The sequence below is a fragment of the Bos grunniens genome, chromosome 29 (genome assembly GCF_055505025.1).
Source record: "Bos grunniens cultivar Pamir isolate PY7600 chromosome 29, Bosgru_T2T1.0, whole genome shotgun sequence".
NCBI classification, from domain to species: domain Eukaryota; kingdom Metazoa; phylum Chordata; class Mammalia; order Artiodactyla; family Bovidae; genus Bos; species Bos grunniens.
The window spans coordinates 15,551,166-15,571,464 of NC_141193.1; the positions used below are offsets into that span (position 1 = coordinate 15,551,166).

Consider the following 20,299-nt stretch of genomic DNA (forward strand, 5'->3'; position numbering starts at 1 on the left):
CCACTCACAGAGCTGGGGCCAGGTATCGCTCCAAAGGCCCAATCAGCCTTTGGGTGTCTCATCTTTGCCTCATATAAATTCTGACTCACTGTGCCAGGGCTAACACCCCTCCCTGGGGTTTTAATGGTACCCACCATCCACTTCTCTCCCACGTTTTCTCATCTCTGCGTCATGTCTTCTGACAGAGCCAACTACCGTGTCCTGGAATTCATTCTCTGTCCTTTTCTGTGTTCCTCCACCAGCTTTTCTGTCTTTGCAGAAGCCAGCAAAATGTCTCTTTGTCCATCTCCTCTCCTTCTTCCACTCAAGTCATTTCCAATTCACGCCTCAAAGAGCGCCTGTAAGGCATCCTATGCACAGAGAACACATGCCAACTTCCTCAAACACCTGCCACCTCTCACACTGAGCTCCTCTAGGAAGCTTTCCCTGACTGTAGATCAGAACGACGCCACCTTACCTTACAGAAACACCTTTATGAAACTGCTTCTCACAGTGAATCCAGCACAGCAGAGACACAAAATCCTCTCTAATGGAAATTTCTTTACCTTTGCTCTGTGGCTGTCCTTAGGTGTTTCCCACAGGAGGATTCCTGGTCTCTGTGCTGGTGTGTCTGGTTCCTACAGGCTGGGAGGGTTCACCCAACATTGGGGTAGACCAATCCCTTCACAAACAGCTGGTGAGTTTATCGTGTGCAATGCCCTGATGTAGACAAACACACAGAGGATGCAGAAGATGAAAAGAGACACTCTGCTCTCCAGCAGTTTGCAGTTGAGTGGAAGAGGGGATGCAGAAGTATTTGTAAGGATTCCTGACAGAGGACAGAACCCTAACAGGGAAAGGACACGTGTGGTTCCCGAGTGCTCCGATCAGGTGCCTCACTCGCTTGTGCTTGTTTCTCTTTTTTCTCAGGCCCCAAAGGCTTCAGGCCCACAGTCTTCCTGGGAACCATCAGACAGCTTCGGGGTTCCAGTTTCCCCTCCCCCAAGCGTATCTTCGCTTCTCACCAGCCCTGCAGCAGTCAGGAGAGGAGTCCCTGGGGATGGATAAGAGTGACTGTGGATTTCATCCTCCACGCATTTTCAGGAGAGGAGTCCCTGGGGATGGATAAGAGTGACTGTGGATTTCATCCTCCACGCATTTTGCTCAGGGCTAGGAAGGACACCCTGGTGAGTCAGGAGCTTGGAGCAAGTTCTGAGGCTATTAATTAATACAAAACTCTCTATTTGCTTTTATAAAATCATCCAAGTAAAAGCAAAATATTTTCTGCCTAATTTTGTTCATGAGCGTGTCTATGTTCTTTTATTACTTTAATAAAGCAAGCATCTCATGACTGGGGTTTCAAAAGAAAAAAACAAATATGGAAATATACTAAGTGCAATATGAAAACCACTCTCACCCTCCTTCACCTGTCACCCTACCTGCCAAGGCAAGCACTGTCTGCCCATTCATCACCTGCATTCCCTTCTTAAGAGAAACATGGATAGTTGTCTTTTATCAAAGAAAGGGACTCTATACTCATTGTTCTTTGATTACCTTTCTGCAATAATAGCATTCAAGGATACATAGGTACATATAACTATACCCCATTTTAAAAATAACTATATAGCCCTCTGAAAGAGGGAAAGAACAAGGGTGAACCTTAAAATATCTCTTCTGATGACGCTATAGGTGATGTCTGTTCCTATGATTACAGACCAGACTGAGGTCAGCACACTTGTAGCTGGTTCCCTCTAACCTTGCTTATTTCCCCAGAGAGGAGAACCTAAAAGTAGACTCATTGACCAAGAGGGAAGCCACAAAAATATTGATCGATGTCTCACGCATGGCCCAACAGTAAGTGAAATGTTCTTTTCTTGCACGCTCAACAACCCTTGATGCTATCAATATTTTAAAACTATTGCCAACCCATGGCAGGGTGTGGCATGGAGAACCTTGTTATGGTTTAAATTGGAACATTTCTGCTTGCTGCTTGGCTTGAGGATCAGCTCATTTGTTTATTTGGTTGTGTGTGTGTTTCCTTTCTGTGTATCATCTATTTGCCTGTTTTTACAGTGGGGTGTTGATGGGTATGGAGATGAACTGAATCCGTCACATCACCCTCAACTTCCTGGGGACTCAAACCTGCAGCAGGCTGCCTGTCTTTACCATAATGATTGGTGGGAGAGTCTTGGGTAATCTAGATACCAACTAAAAGCTGCAAATGGGTTCCAAGACCTCATTAGCCAGAAGGGAAGCTCTCCTTATTTCCCTCTGACTTAATTTGATGTCCTCTCTTTCCACCAGATGGCAGAAGTGGAATCTCAGACCCTACCTTCCTTAGCTTGGGGTCAAGTTTCCAGGGCTTGGGTACCAAGGTGCTGTTGGTAGGATGCACCTGGTCTTCAGTCACCTTTTGTCCACACTGTCTCCCCTGAGAAATCCTTTACGTTCTCTTCTTGTTGATGCTAAGCGAAAGCTGAGTCGCTCTTTGTCCCCATTCAAGGTGACTTGACTTTCCACTTCAGTGCCATTACTCAGCGCCCTGGGATAATCTGGCTGGTTTTGTGCATGCTACACAAGGGAGAGAACTCTGAGGACCTGTCACGCCCATCCTTGCAGACATACTGCACCGCTCTCCTGCCACACAGGGCTGGGTTCAAGAGAGGGAACATGGGGTCTTATGGCTCTCTGGGCTCCATTTAAGAGAAAAAGAGATGTGAGACTCTTTGTTTCCGCCCCCTGACGCCCCCACACACTGTCCCTGCGACACCAGCTCAGCCTGTGGTAGGGGCTGGGGCAGGATTTCCTTCTCAAGCCAACTAGTTTCTCAGTTCTCTTTACATCCCTTTCAACTCCTTTTCTTCCCGAAGCCTCTAGAATCTTGATTGAGAATGAGGACAATCAGATCTCCAAACCGAGATGGTTACAAACACATTTTTCCAAATAGTTTTTCTAAGCCACGTCCTAGTCTTTTGAAATCCAAAAACTGAGAAGGAACCCCTTCCTTCTCGGCATTATGCTGTGTCATGTACTCTCTGAGGCAAGGAATATAGAACACCCTTGTCGCTGCCAAGATGAGGAGGGGGCAGCTGGAGGGGGAGGGGGTGGGATAGACGGCAGGTATAACGGGAAGGTAGAGAAAAGTCACTTATTATATCAAAATATAATTATTCCGCTGTGCCAATATTTTTTTTTACCTGTCTTTTAACTTTGTTTATGGAGCCTTTTGTCATGCAGACATTTATAATTTTTGTACAGAAAAACCTGTCAATCTTTTCCTTTATAAATTCTAGGTTTTGTATCTTACTTAGGAAAACCTTCTGGTATACAACTTAAAAACATATTCTCTTTTATTTTCCTCAAATGCTTCAAGAATTTTGTTCTTTACTTCAAAACTTTCCTTCCCATCTTGAATTATTATTATTTTTTGGTACAAGATCAAGAAAGGGTCTCTGTGTGTGTCTGTCTGTCTTTCTTCCTGTCTTTTCCTTTTAGATAGACAATTATAATTTTCCTAACACCATGTATTTAATAGTGAATTCTTTCCCCACTGATTAAAAAAAAATCTTTATTATAAACTACCTGTCTGTAAGCCTTTGTTGATGGCTCAGCTGTAAAGAGTTTTCCTACAATGAAGGAGACACAGGAATCAGAGGTTTGATCTCCGGGTCAGGAAGAATCGCTGGAGGAGGAAATGGAAACCCACTCCAGTATTCTTGCTTGGGAAATGCTATGGACAGAAGAGCGTGGTGGGCTATAGTCCACGGAGTCGCAAGGAGTTGGACATGACTGAGCAACTGGGCACAGGCACACAGGCAGCTGCCTGCAGGCACATAAATCTGATTTTGAACTGTATTCTAGAATATTCCAGACACAGAGTAAGGCTAGGATGGCAGTTGTGAGCATGCTGCTTCTTCAACTGGCTTCCTTTCCTGTGTGTATTTCATGAAGATGAATGCGATGCTAGTGTCTAAAGATAATGTGTTTGCAAACTACATGCATCTACATTTAAAAAGTGGCTTCATTTTTGATCCACCTCTAAAAACGACAGTGGACACTTCTAATTCTGGAGGGAAGAAAATGTTTATGTTAGACTCCTAAGAGATTTTAAAAGATAATTTTGGCTGTATGTAATTTTGTGTACCATGGGATTCCACTGTGTTCTTTTAATATGCTGGTAGATACATTTTGAAATTTATATGATGATTATTCTTCTGTTCAGGGCTCCTGCCCACAGAGTCAATGTTGGTAATTCCAAATTTCTAAGAAACCATTTATCAAGATACTCAGAAATATTGACTTGAAGTTGTACATCACCTTCTCCAAATATTTAAAATTTAATTCCTGTCTTCTTTCTTATTTCCAATGTTGCTTGTATAATATATTTCCTTTGATTACACTAGCCTGGGTTTTGTCTATTTTATTGGTCTTTTCATATGACCAGATTTTATTTTTATTGATCAGATTTTCTGTTTTTAATATCTTTCTCTTTTATGATTATTTGTTTCCTCCATTGACTCTACTATTCATTTTCACATTTTCCCTTGCAGTCAACATTGGCCATTTGCTAGAGCTTTGGACAATGTACACCACTAGGATTTAAGGAAAACATTTGTTTACCTGTAAAATGAGGGGGACAAAAGCTAACATATTCTTCTTCATGCTTGGATATGAATAAAGTCTTTTTTTTTTTTTTTTTTTGGCTCTACCTAAAGGTACATAGCAATGGCACCACGCTCCACTACTCTTGCCTGGAAAATCCCATGGATGGAGGAGCCTGGTGGGCTGCGGTCCATGGGGTCCCTAAGGGTCGGACACGACTGAGCGACTTCACTTTCACTTTTCACTTTCCTGCATTGGAGAAGGAAAGGGCAACCCACTCCAGTGTTCTTGCCTGGAGAATCCCAGGGACGGGGGAGCCTGGTGGGCTGCTGTTTATGGGGTCGAACAGAGTTGGACACGACTGAAGTGACTTAGCAGCAGCAAAAGCACATGGAACTTCCTTGACCAGGGGTTAAACCCACACCCCTTACAGGGGAAGCATGGAATCTTAACTACTGGAGTGCCAGGGAAGTCCCTCCTTGGATATGAATGATAAGGCGAGTGTGCTTAGTCACTCGTCATGTCTGACTCTTGTGACCCCATGGACTGTAGCCCGCCAGGCTCCTCTAGCCACGGGATTCTCCAGGCAAGAATACTGGAGTGGGTTGCCATTTCCTCCTCCAAGAGATCTTCCCTACCCAGGGATTGAACCTGAGTCCCCTGTGTCTCCTGCATTGCAGACACATTCTTTACCTGCTGAAGCAAAAGCTAATAAAATTATAAAACCAGTAGCCAGGTACTATTTAAGCACTGAACAATGCCAGTAACCACCCATCTCTGCACTTCCTTTTAAGTAAAGAAAAACAAAAATTGATTTCCTTCTTTTAAGGCACTGCAAATTTTTTTTCTTTCTTTTGTTGCTTGTAGAAACGTTTCTAATGGACATGTATACCCGCTGAATTTACTTCTAATGTTTCTTGTTGTCTAAGGATGTCGCTGAAGACTATAGATTTCTTTGGTCACATGCCATGGGATTTAATATATAACACTCTCTTTCTTTTATAAATATTTTGTAATTTTCATTTGAATTTCTGTTTAAACCAGGATTTCTCTTTCCAAGTAATTTCCCTTATTTCTCTCTTAAGTCCTAAGTTTATTTTGATCTGAGGATATGGCTCATAGCATTCTGACCATTGAAATGTATGAGTTTTTTTCTTTTTTAATCTGAACATTGTTGATTGGTTAAAATTCTGTTGTATTTGAAAAGGAGGAACATTCTCGATTTTCTTAATTCAAAATTTTTTCTTTTAGTATCTATCATCTACCTATCTATATCTATCTATCTATTCATTTATTTACTTTCAGATTGCTAATGTTTTATTAAAATCTGACTACTATTTTTTTGATTATTTATACTCTCATTTTTTGAGAATTGTATTAACAGTTTTTATGTTAATTGTAGAACTGTACATTTCCATTTCTCTTTCCATATACAAAGATTTTTTTGGGGGGGTAACCATTCTGTTCTTTTCAATGAAGCTCAGGACTATCATTTCTTCTGGGTGTGTTGTACTATGTATCTGGTGGGACCACTCTTTTTTGTGGTTAGCCTTTCTACCTTGATTTCTGTTCTGTTGATATTAATATCTTTGTACCTGTTTTTGTTATTATTTTCCTGGCATATTACTAAAACTCCTATGTTGCTTTATTACATATATAGCTATTAATGGGGCTTCCCTGGGGGCTCAACAGTAAAGAATCCTCCTGCCAATGTAAGAGATGAAAGAGAGGAGGGTTCAATCCCTGGGTAGGGAAAATCCCCTGGAGAAGGAAGTAGTAACCCACTCCAGTATTCTTGCCTGGAGAATTCCATGGACAGAGGAGCCTGGTGGGGTAAAGTCCATGGGGTCACAAGAGTCAGACACAATTTAGCAACCAAATCACTGATACCATAGCTACTTAATGGCCTGCTGCTGCTGCCTAGAACCAAAATTTCCCCCAAATCTGTGAATTTCTGTGTTTTGACACAGTTAATATACTTTTATTTATTGGTAGTATGATCCTAGCATTTTTCCTAGTTAGCTATCTCTGTGTTTTCTATTTCTCATTCTTTGCAGTTGCTTACTCAGCCCCCTCTCAGGTTTTTTCTTGCTGCACTATTAAAATTGTCTGTGTTTTATTTTTTCCTTTTCCTTTTTGTTCTTTTATTTCTTTTCTCAAATAGCTTGGATGTTATGTATTTCCATTTTCTTCAGATTATCCATATATCTTTAACATGGAATTAAATGTACTTTTCTAAAATTACCTAGAGTTAATCATCAGGGTTTCCTTTCCCTAAGGACACAGAATTTTAATATCTAAAACATTTTCCTGATTTCCTGTTCCATTGCTCTCCAACTGGTAAAAATGCTTGGTTTCTTCCATGTTAAAAGCAGCTGATTCTTGAGTTTCAGATGTTAAGTATTATTTTTTTTTCCTCACAAAACCATAACATCAATAGTTTTTAGATTTAAAATAATACTGGTTTCTTTCTAACATTTACCTGTATCACTTTGGTGTTTAAAATACACTTTAGTATCTTTTGGATTATTTTTCATTATAATCATGTTCAATTCACCTGGCCTGATGCTGACCAATACCTAGTGAAGGTTTTATATGGCATCTTATCTTTTATAAGACGTCTCTAGAATCCTGTTTCTGCTGTTATTTCACTGCCACTACCTTAGTGTGGGCCATCTCACCTTCTTTTTTTTTGTAAGAAGTGGATTTATTTAGAAAGAAATGTACTCCATAGATTGTGGGCCATCCCAAGCAAGAGTAGCCCATCTCTCTTTTTGACTAACCTCTTCCTTTGATCTCCCAAATGATGGCATTGCTTCCATATGAGTCAGCATAAACTAAAAAAAGTCCTATTTTTGCTGGAAACCACTGAGATTCTTTTTTTCTTTTTTCCCTTAATACCAGTGAGTGCCATTCATCTTGATTAATTCAGTTATCTTTTACAACTGCTGGTCAGTCTCCCACTGACACTGAGCAACTTTAGGAAAAAACCCAGATTTGCTAATCGTTGTCTGTACAGTGCTTGCAAAGTGTCCAGCTCCTGGCATGTGCTCAGTCAGCACTGGACCTTCCATTAAATGAACCAAAGTGTGCCTGGGCAGTGAGGATGCAGGATAACTGAATCTGGACAAGACAGAGCCCATCACAACGCCTGCAAAGCTGGGGCCCAAAAAATACTTGCCGGTGGTTTGATTTATGAATTTATGCCTTTAAGTCTCTTCAACCTGACACAGAAACAGAATTCAGCTCTGTATCACATATAAAGGAAATAAAGACGTTCAGCCTGTTTACAATCTGACCAATGTTTTTATTTTTTTAAAGATTTTTTTTGTTTTAAATGTGGACCAGTTTTAAAGTTGCTATTGAATTTGTTACAACATTGCTTCTGTTTCATATTTTGTTTTTTTGGCTGGGAGGCATGTGGGATCTTAACTGCAGACTAAGAATGGAATCTGACCCCCTGCATTAGAAGGGGAAGTCTTAGCCCCTGCACGCCCAAGGACCTCCCTGACCGGTGCTCTTCTAAAGTGAGGACATCATTTGGAATCAGAAAGTGCAGTGTAAAGGCTGGGGGTCAGACCTCATGGGTTCCCCTTCTGGATGGATTACACCATGTCACCCTGATCTTTTCCTGCTCATTTTTCCATCTCTAATATGGGGAAAGAAAAATAAAGGTGAGCAAAGCACACCATAAGAACCAGTGTCGGCAGGAGAAGTCTAGTTGTCTTTTCAGCACTTTCACTGTCACAGTGCTTTTTGGACTGAATTATGACTGTAAATGAAATAGACACGTTTGGTTGTGAGTGTGTATGGTGGAACTTTCCGCTTTTATTAAGAATCTCACCTCCTTGCCCCATGCAGGTGCCTTCCTTGTGCAGTGACATTTCCACAAACATTTCATTTCTAATAACATCAAATACAAACATACTCGTTAAAGCCACTTTTCCTGTGAGACTGCACGATGGTATTTTCGGATTGCTGTAGGAGATGAGAGCCATGTCTGTGTGTGCACGTTCCTATCGACGGTGGGTGACAAGACCCAGAGCACAGTGTTGGTGGAGGGGGGGCTCTGGAATCTCCACCTCTCCTAGGAACATCCCTCTTTTGAATGGAATGAACGCAGGGAGCTAGTCTGCCTGGAATCACTCCTCTTCCCATATGTTAGTAGCTAATTTTAATGTATTTCGATATTTCGCCAACATATTACACCACCCAGAAAGCCTTTGTAGATTTAATGCAAAGGGCAATATACTAAAGCCTAACTCATCTATCAAGTCAAGAAATTACTCAATTAAAAAAAAAAAGAAATCAAAGTTAGAGCCAATACGAATCAAAATTCTAATGTAAAATCAATCTGTCATTTACTTTAAAAAACAAAATAATTATGTGCATCTACCTGACTGAACCATAGTTCTCTTCTAGCGGGAGAGTTAATATATATTCTGAGCCAACTGAGGGCCGATGGCTTTAGGTATGTGCTGTGTTTAATTCCCCTGGGGTTCCTTTTGCTCCCACAGTCTGCTAATGAGGCATCTGTAAGTGGCACAGCTGAAGGGTCCTGATAGCAAACCCAGTGTGTGAATGGGACTCTGGGACACGCGGCCTCTCGCTCACCTCGATGACGGCACAGCTCTTCTGGCTCTAGGTCTCTCTCATAAGGGGACATTTTTGTTAATGTTTTTATTGTTCTCATTACTTGATCTCTCACTCTGTGTGTGTGTGTGTGTGTTCTTCCCCCACTCCCCCCTCCCCCCGTGTTACATAATGACTGATGCCTGGGCCAGTGGCAGGAGCGGAGGGAGTCAGGGACACTGGTTGTGTCTACCCTTCACTGCCCACGGGGAGTGTGTCTCTTCATCTTCCCTCTCTTCAGGACGTCTGAGTCCTCAAAGTCCCATCACTTCTCGAAGATTGCTTCTGGATCTACCATGCTACCATCATCGCTACCCCAGTCTCCCACGCAAGGCAAGTGACACAATAACAATGACTGCAAATATTTTAAGAAAAGGTTATGAAATAGAAAATTCAAACATACTTTGAAAATAGAAATTCAACATAAGGATGTACAAGAGTTAGTGTACAGATCCATCCGTAAACAACAGAATAGGTCCTTTGCAAAATGCCTCGAAATTCATGCATTTTATTTTCCTACCATTTAGCCTTTGTATTACCCTAATCCCAGGGACGGGGGAGCCTGGTGGGCTACCATCTATGGGGTTGCACAGAGTCCGACTAGAGTCGGACTGCTAAGCGACTTAGCAGCATCAGCAGCGGCAACCTCAGATAGGAAAAGGAGTACGTCAAGGCTGTATATTGTCACCCTGCTTATTCAACTTATATGCAGAGTACATCATGAGAAACGCTGGACTGGAAGAAACACAAGCTGGAATCAAGATTGCCGAGAGAAATATCGATAACCTCAGATAAGCAGATGACACCACCCTTATGGCAGAAAGTGAAGAGGAACTAAAAAGCCTCTTGATGAAAGTGAAAGAGGAGAGTGAAAAAGTTGGCTTAAAGCTCAATATTCAGAAAACGCAGATCATGGCATCTGGTCCCATGACTTCAGGGGAAATAGATGGGGAAACAGTGGAAACAGTGTCAGACTTTATTTTTCTGGGCTCTAAAATCACTGCAGATGGTGATTGCAGCCATGAAATTAAAAGACACTTACTCCTTGGAAGGAAAGTTATGACCAACCTAGATAGTATATTGAAAAGCAGAGATATTACTTTGCCAACAAAGGCCCATCTAGTGAAGGCTATGGTTTTTCCAGTGGTTATGTATGGATGTGAGAGTTGGACTGTGAAGAAAGCTGAGCACCGAAGAATTGATGCTTTTGAACTGTGGTGTTGGAGAAGACTCTTGAGAGTCCCTTGGACTGCAAGGAGATCTAACCAGTCCATTCTAAAGGAGATCAGTCCTGGGTATTCATTGGAAGGACTGATGCTGAAGCTGAAACTCCAGTACCTTGGCCACCTCATGTGAAGAGTTGACTCATTGGAAAAGACCCTGATGGTGGGAGGGATTGGGGCAGGAGGAGAAGGGGATGACAGAGGATGAGATGGCTGGATGGCATCACTGACTTGATGGACATGAGTTTGAGTGAACTCGGGGAGTTGGTGATGGACAGGGAGGCCTGGTGTGCTGTGATTCATGGGGTCTCAAGGAGTTGGACACGACTGAGAGACTGAACTGAACTGAAAGTGTATACAGAATGGTGGGAACGGGCTGCATGCAGTGGATAACAGGTCAGCATTCTTAGCCAGACAAAGGGCAGAGCACATGGTGAGGGGCTCAGCACACTGTGGAATGATTCAGGACACTATCTGTCTTTCTTCTTCTGAGTGTAAATCAAAGGCTCCAGCTTTCTAGGCCGCCAACTCAACACCTTTTATAGGCACTTAATTCACTCAGAAATTAAAAATATATACACACTCCTCATAGAAAGTACCATTATTCTTCAGCTTGACACATGATTTGATTTTAAGCCTTTCTATGTCTCCTCTACATCCTACTGTGGGTTGGAAGCAGTCAAATGTGTATGATGAATGGCTACTGCTCCCCCGGCTGGTTACCTCTCAGGTAGATACTGCTGACATCCTCTGGGAAGGAAGGCTGTCCCTCCCTCCCCTGCAGAAGCCATCCTGTGAGAGTGGTCAGTGAGAGTCGTGAGAAAGGCATTGGCTTTGATCCACTTTAAATGAGAGAAGGGGGGCAGTTCATCCATGCTGAGTGGGACCACCGGGCAAAGGTTTGGAGGTGAACTTAGGGCTCCAGGGAAATCAAGGTGACCCAACCTGGTGGGTTCCAGGCTGCCTGTCTAAAGATGCTAGCCCCAAAACTCTCCCTGGTTCCAGGGGCAGCAAGTGGACAAGCCAGGAGTTTGATAGAAATATCACGCCGTGCCTTCTTTCCACTAGATCTCCTGTCTCCTGCCTTAGGACCACCAGGAAGGCTCAGTCAGGTATCACTGTTGGCATGCCCAGCCCCTGGGGTCTCCACCCTCGTGCCCTCCTCCTATCTCCCCCATAGCCCTGATTCCTCATGGTCACCTCTCCTTTCACAGCCTATGCTTTGTGACAAAGCTGAAACTCCTTCACCCTGAACTCACCCACCCCTTCCAGGTATGGCCACACGTTGAAGAATTCAGGGCTTTCAGTTACAAAGAACACAATTTGGATAAGTGTGCAAACTGGGCTCTTTTCTTGGGCATCTTGGTTTGGGGAACCTGGACATACCCTGGAGTGAAAGGAATGACACTAGACAAGGAGTCAGAAGGCCTCACTCTGCTCCTGGTTCTGCTTTAACTCAAATGAACCTGAGCAGGTCACCACCCTTCTCCAGACACCGTCTCTCTGTGGGAAGTGACTGTCGGGGAGGTCCATGGGCACGTTCCTGGATGCTGTGTATTTCACAGTCTTCCCCAAATCTGGCTAGTAGAATTCAGCAAGTTTCTACGCTAGCATAAGGCCAAATGATTCTTGCACTTAGGCGCTCAGTCATATCCAACTCTTTGAGACTTCACGGACTGTAGCCTGCCAGAGTCCTCTGTCCATGGGGATTCTCCAGGCAAGAATACTGGAGTGGGTTGCCATGCCCTCCTCCAGGGGATCTTCCCAACCAAGAGATCGAAACCAGGTTTCCCACATTGCAGGTGGATTCTTTACCATCTGAGCCATCAGGGAAGCCCCAGAAATATATAAATCTTTCCTCAAACCAGAGATTCCTCCTACCCAGAAAGTCATCAGTTAGATATTTACATGGAGGGAAGTGGCCAAAAGCAGTGAAGTGACATTTTATTGTTGAACAAGGGGCATCATGAACCCCCACGCAGGGAAGTGGGCTGCTCTAGGTCCCCAGGGGCCCTTCCACCTCCAGGTTTCAGCCTGGCTCTGCCCTCTGTTCAGATGCCAGGGCAGAGGCTGCAGATCCTGCCGGGACCCATGTGTGTGACACCTGGAGGAGCCTGGGAGCTGCTGCCCCACAATCCGCCCAGTTAGACCAGGAGAAGCACTGGACGGGCAGCTGTCCAAGCCCTGAAGGCCAAGTGGGAAGGGGGTCTCCTCTGAGGGAGGGTGTTGGCTCACTGTGTGTCCTGCCAAAGTACCCTCCAGAAATGCCAGTTCTCGTTGCTTTCACTGTCTCAGATCACTGCAACTTTGCTTCTCTATTTAATTCACACCTAACCTCTCAGCCATCAAGACAGACCCCCCCACCTATGCATCTGTGACTCTGTTTCTGTTTTGTAAATAAGTTCATTTGTACCAATTTTTGGGGGGGGGCATGGATTCCAAATATAAGGAATTGTATAGCATTACCAATTCAATAGACATGAACTTGGGCAAATTCTGGGAGATAGTGACGCACAGGGAGACCTGCATGCTGCAGTCCATAGGGTTTCAAAGAGTCGGACATGACTTAGCGAATGAACAGCAACAATACTGATAAAATTAAAAAAAAAAAAGACCACACGCAGGGGAAGATCAGATCACACGCCCTCTCAGCACCCTTGGACACACGGCTTCAGACCCACCAGGCTGGGTCACTCTGACCTCCCCAGAGCCCCAGGTTCACTTTCAGCTCTTTGCCCAGTGGTCCTATGCAGCGTGGATGAACTGCCCCCTTCTCTTATTCAAAGTGGACCAAAGCTGATGCCTTTTTCAGGGCTCTCACTGATCACCCTGATGGGTTCACCTTGGGACTCAGTTTCACTTACATTACAGACCAGTGTGAGGCAAAGAGCAGGGTCTGGGTGCGGAGAAGGCCTGGCCAGTGGGGACCTGGGCAGCCGTGGACACAGTACAGTCTCGCTACTTGCCGGCGACGGTTGAGAGCATTCAGCCTCCAGGGACGCTGTGAGGGTTAAGTGAGAAGACACACGAGCCTGCAGCGCTGCTTCCAACATACGGGGATGCTCACTAAATGGCGGCTCACTCCCTTCACCCCGACCTTCAGGAAGAGGGTCTTGGTCCATCTTGACTTCTTCTCTGACCTTATTTTAATTCCAATTTGATAATAACTCACTTTTTTTTTTTTTTTTTTTAGTAAGAGACCACAGACACCTACATTTCTACTTCAGACAACATCTAGACATTAGCCACCTATAGGGGAAGTCGTGTGGGGATGGGGGTGGAGCAAAAGGAGCCTGTATTCATCCGCCCCAATGCGGACCTGTCTGTCCGGGCACTTTCGGCTGCAAGAGACAGAAACTCAATCCAAGATAATTTAAGCAAAGAAGGGTGCGTGTTTCTCTTCAGGCCTGACTTGTCCTACTTCCGGTGACGCCCTCTCGCATCAGTTCTCATCCTGGTTTTGGTTCACTTCATTTCCTTGCAGACTTTCTCCACCTATTAGAAAAGTTGTCCCTTTGAGCCCTGCCTGTTTCCACACAGCACCTAGAAAAGTCTCAGGGGAGAAACTGATTGGCCAGCCCCGTGCCGCCTGCCCACCTTCACACACAGTGTTCCAGCTACATGGAGCTGATTCCTGGGGTTGGGTGGGGGGACAGTGTGCCAAGTCTCCCTTCCCTCAAGCCTGGAGAACACTGCTGGCCTTGAGCATCCAGAGGCAGTGACTCTCTGCCATGTTCACGTTGAGTATTACCCAACACTGTGATTGGTTTTCTCGAGCAAGCTGATTATAAAGACATTGGAGCCAATGTGTGTGTAAGACATAATAGCATATCGTTCAGAGTCTTCATCCTGGTTCATCCACATCGACTCTCTGAAGTAGACATTATTATTTCCACTTTAAGGACAAGATGGGCGGAGATGAGATGAGAAAATCGAGGATTGCAGAATTGAAGCTGATAAACGGAATTAGACTCAAATCCAGGTCTTTTGATTTTAAATGCTAAATTCTTTCTGTTATATTACTGTGCCGTCTGGCTTCTTTTCGAGATGATGATGATAACTCGTAGAAACCGATGCCAGATGCCTGTGCTTATAATTCCAGTTAGAAAACACAGACCGTGCTCCTCTTGTAGGAACATGGATTTAAATCTCTGTGTCCTTAATCTCTGTGCTGCTAAGAGTTCAACCTTCATTGTAATATCAGCTTAGGCAAATTATCGATACATCAGGAAATCAGCTCGAAGTTAACTTTTCAAAATAGATCCCACAGAATTCTGGTATTATTGGTACCTGGGACATATCACCTCCATTCACGTCAAAAGTGACCTTATCCACAGGAGTCACGCCCCAGATAGCTTTCCAGGGAGACTCCTTGAAAAGGTGGGGACCATCTTCTTCCCCACCATGGCTTTCTCCCTCCCAAAGTGACACCTGCAAATCAGAGCTGGGCCCCCTGCTCCTCCCCAGGTGTGGGAGGGTGGGCAGATCCCTCCCCCGGAGGTGGTGCATCCCCGTCCAGCCTCAGCCAGGCAGCACGGCCACAGCAGGTGGAGCAGAGTGGAGCAGCGGCTTTTGTTAACTCCTGCACATGATGTCAGGGCTGCTCTTTAGATTGAAGCCCCTGTGGTTCTTTCCATAATAGCTGCGAGGAATCAAACCCACTGCCCACACCCCTTCCCTCTCCTCCCACCCACACACTCTCCTCCTCCTGCCTCCTTCTCCTCCCCAAGGGCCTTGTCTCCAGCCTTGGATCAGGCCCACCACGTGCGATTGGTTGCCACCCTCCTCCTAGGGCTGGAGGGCTTGCTGTCCAGTTCAGCGAGGGGCCAGGAGCATGTGGCCAGTTCACAGAGAATCAGTCCCCACTTGCTCTTGCTCACTGCACAGAAGCTTCAGCTATTGATGCTGAACGGTGTATGAAATGCCATCCTGGCTGCCTCTCCTCAGAAGTTAGAGACTTCATCCATTTCCCTTCCTTTTTCCTTCTCCTCGTTCCTTATCTGCAAACAGAAAAATGACGTCCTCAGTAAAGTTCTCTTAACATCAAAGAGTGTGGAGGGTGAGAAAATACCATTTTGCCTAGAACAGGAGACCCTTTTCTGATGTTAATTTTGTCTTAAGACCATTCATTCTCCTCTCACCCTTGAACTGGGAAGTAAATGGTGTATATCATGCATCTGGCTGATCCAAGAAGTGAGTCTCGTTGTCCTGCAGACACCTGATGAGAAGTACTTGAACCTTTGAGCTCAGGGGAAGGAGATCTGATTGTTGAATGAGGAGCCGAGATTTCCAAGAGTCCCCTCCAATTAGAGCTTCCCCTAATCAGGACCTCCAGAGCACAGAATCTCTGCTGGACCCAGGCCACCCCATACGCAAGGACCTGATCACCCTCTGTTCGGGGCAGTTGCAGCAGAAAAGATTCCCAGGCTTGGGGCCTGAAAGATTGAGATTAAGATGGAAAAAGGAAAGGAAGATTTCTGACTGCCTCGATGTGATCCACGTATTAGGTAAGGAATGGGCCTGGTTGAACAGACCCCTGGGTGTGGAGTGCCCGGGACTGGCTTTCTCATCTGTAACTGTATTAATGATATGTTGAATATCCAACAGGCCTATGTGTTCAGCCCATGTCAGAGGAGGGGAACAGATGTCTTCTCCATCGTGTGCTCCTGTGAAACATGAGGGCCGCTGGGAAATTTTACTCGGTGGTAAATCCAGCCTTGAAAGAGCTATAGCTCTCCAGACAGCTTAGCACCGAGCAGTACTCAGAGCCCAAATTAGACTTGTGGTTTGATGGCCCCTAAGGAGAGCTTTCGCCTTGGTGAACGCACAAAGCGATTCTGGAATAATGCCTGCCAGGAGCTTAGTTCACAAGCACCAAGAGCTCCTCCCAGGGAAACGTGGCAGACTACTTCAGTCTCAACTTGATGAAAATGGCAAACCGTGAAAACTGGCTGATGGTTACGATGTATGGTGGTGGGGAGTTTGAAGTGTCTCTGCTGAGGCTCCCCTGGCCCCTAGGAGGCTGAGCCTAGGGTTTGGACCAGCCAGGCGCCCTCCCAGCCTGTGTGGGCCGTCAACAAGCTGTGCTGCTGTTGATGACAAGTGTCTGCTGGGTGTGCCTGTGTGTGCCAGGCATGGTTACAATATCTGTGTATAGAGGGTAAGTAATACAGATCAGAATTTGTGCCAAGTTCATTTTTTTATCTTTTAAAAATTTTACTGCAACCTAGTAGGGACAGATCAGGGCTCACAAACATGTTTCAAGAGCCCCAAAGTTAGGTGCTGTCTTTCTGTTTCTTATTTTTGATTTACGGTGTCTCTTGACTACATATTCTTCTCTCTGCTTTAGATCTGGTCTCTACCTCACTTTCAAGGTATTTTATTATGACTCTCACCATCCTCACAGGGCTTTTAAAACCTGTTGTAGAAAACACCCATTTATCACTTCTTGGCATTTGGATAAAATTACTAATTGTCTGTGCAAAGCAGTTGCAACTTGATTACTACTAAAAGTAATACATGGGGGACTTCCCTGTTGGCCCAGTGGTTAAGACTTTATCTTCTACTGCAGGGAGGGTGGATTCAATCCCTGGTTGGGGAGCTAAGATTCCACATGCCTTGCAGCCAAAAAGCCAAAAAATGTAAAATAGAAGCAATAGAGTAAAAAATTCAATAAAGACATTAAAAATGGTCCACATCGAAGTAAGTCAGAAAGAAAAACACCAATACAGTATGTTAACGCATATATATGGAATTTAGAAAGATGGTAACAATGACCCTATATGCAAGACAGCAAAAGGGACACAGATGTATAGAACAGACTTTTGGACTCTGTGGGAGAAGGCGAGGGTGGGATGATTTGAGAAAATAGCATTGAAACATGTATATTATCATATGTGAAACAGATCGCCAGTTCAGGTTTGATGCATGAGATAGGGTGCTCAGGGCTGGTGCACTGGGATGACCCTGAGGGATGGGATGGGGAGGGAGGTGGGAGGGGGGTTCAGGATGGGGAACACATATACATCCATGGCTGATTCATGTCAATGTATGGCAAAAACCACTACAATATTGTAAAGTAATTAGCCTCCAATTAAAATAAATTAATTAATTTTTAAAAATAGTCCACTTAAAAAAAAAGTAATATACAGGCTTTCCCATATTTTCTCTGTGGATGTTTGTGCTGTTTCATGTAAATTTTAATATCATAGGCTATTAACAATAGCAAAGGGGTTATACAAAAGAAGATCTGATATCTATTTGAGTCCCTTGGAGTATTTAGCATAAGATAATATTTTAGAGGTTGGTCTGAGAGACAAATGCCCAGGTTCACATCCTGACTCCATTGCTTACCAGCTGTGGATAAGTTTTCCTTGAGTCTCAATGTTCTCATCTGTAAAATAGGCATGACAATTGCACCATTCATAGGGTTTGAGAATTTAATAAGAGAAAATTGCATAGGAAACTCTGGCCCTCATGCCTGGCACATAGCAAATGCTCACACTTATGGATGGTTAATAGAAAGTGGTGAATGTACAGATTTGTTGCAGGTCAGGGTGAGGACACTTGTAAGTTTGGTGTGTCTGCCTCTCTTCCTAACAGCTTACCAATGACCTGTCATCTTCATCGTCACTCTGGAGAGCAGAGAAGTGGCGATGACGAAGCCACCGTGCCTTCTGTCCTGGGCAGTTATCACTGAGGCCACAGCCACTCTGAAGCACCTAACCGCACAGGTCACTGTGCGGATCACTGCACAAGACTGGTCTAGAGATAAAGTGCTTGTCCCTTGGGAGTTAGAGATAGGAAGGACATTTTGATGGACTTGTGAATTAGATTGCAGTGGCTTAAAAATAAATCTGTTAACATAAACACCTTTAAAATGAAGAGACTTGAAACACAGTGCTCTGGTTGTATGAAGGGAGGACGAGGTGACCTGCCCACTGTTCCTCTGTGTGTTTGTAGCTCCAGCTGGATCCAATATCCAGACCTCGATGCTCCGTCCCCTCGGAGTTGCCTGGCTGAACACCTGCAGGGGGCGCTCTCCTTCACACACAACCCAGGGTGAGCAGTGCCTCTGGGGCTTGTGTAAAACGGCAGTGCTGTTTCCAGTTCACCTGTGCACTCAGTATCTACTTTCACTCTATGCAGCTCGGGGATATATACACTAACATTATTATGGGGTTTATAAGGAAGTATAATAATTACTGTGGAAATCTGAAAGAAGCATTTCAAAAATATGTGGGTTGAGGCATCATGATGGTACCAGATATATCAGAATCAGCTAAGGAAGGTGGTGAGAACCAGCCAAGTTTTCCAGAATTTTTGTTCACATTATAAAAATTGCTTCCAATAAGAGAAAAACCACAAACTAGATGGTCAATTTTCATGGCCCTTAGACGATCTCTCAAAAAGTCCTCACATCTGTTAGATTATCTCTGTCCGAGTTATAGTGTATCCATCATCAAGGACGTGCAGCTCTCTGAGGACGTTTGGTAACCACACACAAAGTCTATATCTGGAAAGTTCATCAGCGTGTCTAACCTAAGTCTGTCTTGCTGCAGTTTAAATAAGCTCCAAGCACTTACATTATTCGTTGCCATGCATGTAGGTTGCCCGAGACACACAGAATAAACTTCTCCCCTGCTCCCTCTTGGAGAAGCTTCTTCATGTGCAGACTGCAGTCCTCAAATCTCAGGACCCCTCTCCCTTTTCATGTTATCATATGCACATGGATGACTTCAGGAAATAAATTAAGTGAATGAAATATAGGTGTAATGCTGGTATTCTGAAACAGGAGTGACAGGAGAAGAAAATAAAAAGTTATTTACTATTTTCCAAGCAATGAAATAGGAGATTGATTGGAAAAGGTGAAAGATGAGAGAGAGAGAGAGAATCTGTCACTGAATGATATTTTCATCGGAGAGGAAAATAAATACCAGCAAATGAAATTTGACTCATCTTTGCGAGTTTCACCAAGCATGAAAATGTCCCTTTAAAATTTCTAGTAAGCAGTGGCTGGCTATGGGATTTTTCCAGTGTAAAGGGAATCTGAGTTCAGGAGGCCAGGGAATGCCAGAGGAAAGGGATTTTTTGATGTTTGGGGCTCTGAGACTGTCAGTTTAAAAAATGAAGGCAATATAGAAGGGCCAAAGTGACATTTATCATGCCATCTCTCCAGGCTCCTGTCTCTTTAATCAGCTAGCCTGATTTGCCCAGTAAATGATTCCTGACTGTGTGTGTGTGCGCGCGCCTGTGTGCCCGCGCGAGTGTGTTGTAGCTCTGTCAATCCTTGGATTAGAACCAATGATTGCAGCTCGTAGGAGGGCTGTCCAGGGCCAGATTGTACGATGTGTCTCAGTGCCAGAGTATGAAGAGAGATAATTACTGAGAAGTCACACTCTCCCATCCTTGGCTTTCTTGTGGTGTCCTTCAGCAAAACAGTGGATTTAAACCTCCTTCCACCAGCTCGAGAGCAACGCAATCTGTCAGGAAAGAAAGAAAGAGAAAACCGAACCTGACAAAAAAGAAGAAAAAGAAGAAAAAAAAATCATGAAAACCATCCAGGCAAAAATGCACAATTCTATCTCTTGGGCAATCTTCACGGCGCTGGCTGCTCTGTTTCTCTTTCAAGGTAAGAGCTTGCTATTGATCTGCCTGCAGCCGACCCAGGAATTGTACAGTGTGCTGTGGGTGATTCGCAGACTCTCCGAGTCGGCTCTGCTGTATGGTTTGCAGGTGGAGGAGAGAGCGTTCGCTTGCGTTCCAGCAGCATGGCTGGGACGTTCTCCTCCCTCCCAGGCTGTAAGGGTATTGATCGATTCTGGCTGCTAGGGGAACGGGCGGGGGATGTATGTACATAAGTA

General features: G+C 44.3%; 1 protein-coding gene across 4 annotated transcripts in view; it reads left to right on the top strand.

The window, feature by feature from the left end:
- The first annotated feature begins 19,780 nt into the window (after positions 1-19,780).
- The window catches only part of NTM (neurotrimin), a 964,763-nt gene continuing 964,244 nt past the window's right edge, over positions 19,781-20,299 (top strand). For 2 of the 4 annotated variants that reach the window (XM_086384150.1, XM_086384151.1), the window contains exon 1: positions 19,812-20,067. In XM_086384150.1, the coding sequence (XP_086240276.1) occupies positions 19,986-20,067 (82 nt within the window). In that variant the 5' untranslated portion in view covers positions 19,812-19,985. Of the gene's footprint in view, positions 20,068-20,299 lie in introns of all 4 variants that reach the window. The other 2 variants (XM_086384149.1, XM_086384152.1) reach the window with 2 other exon arrangements.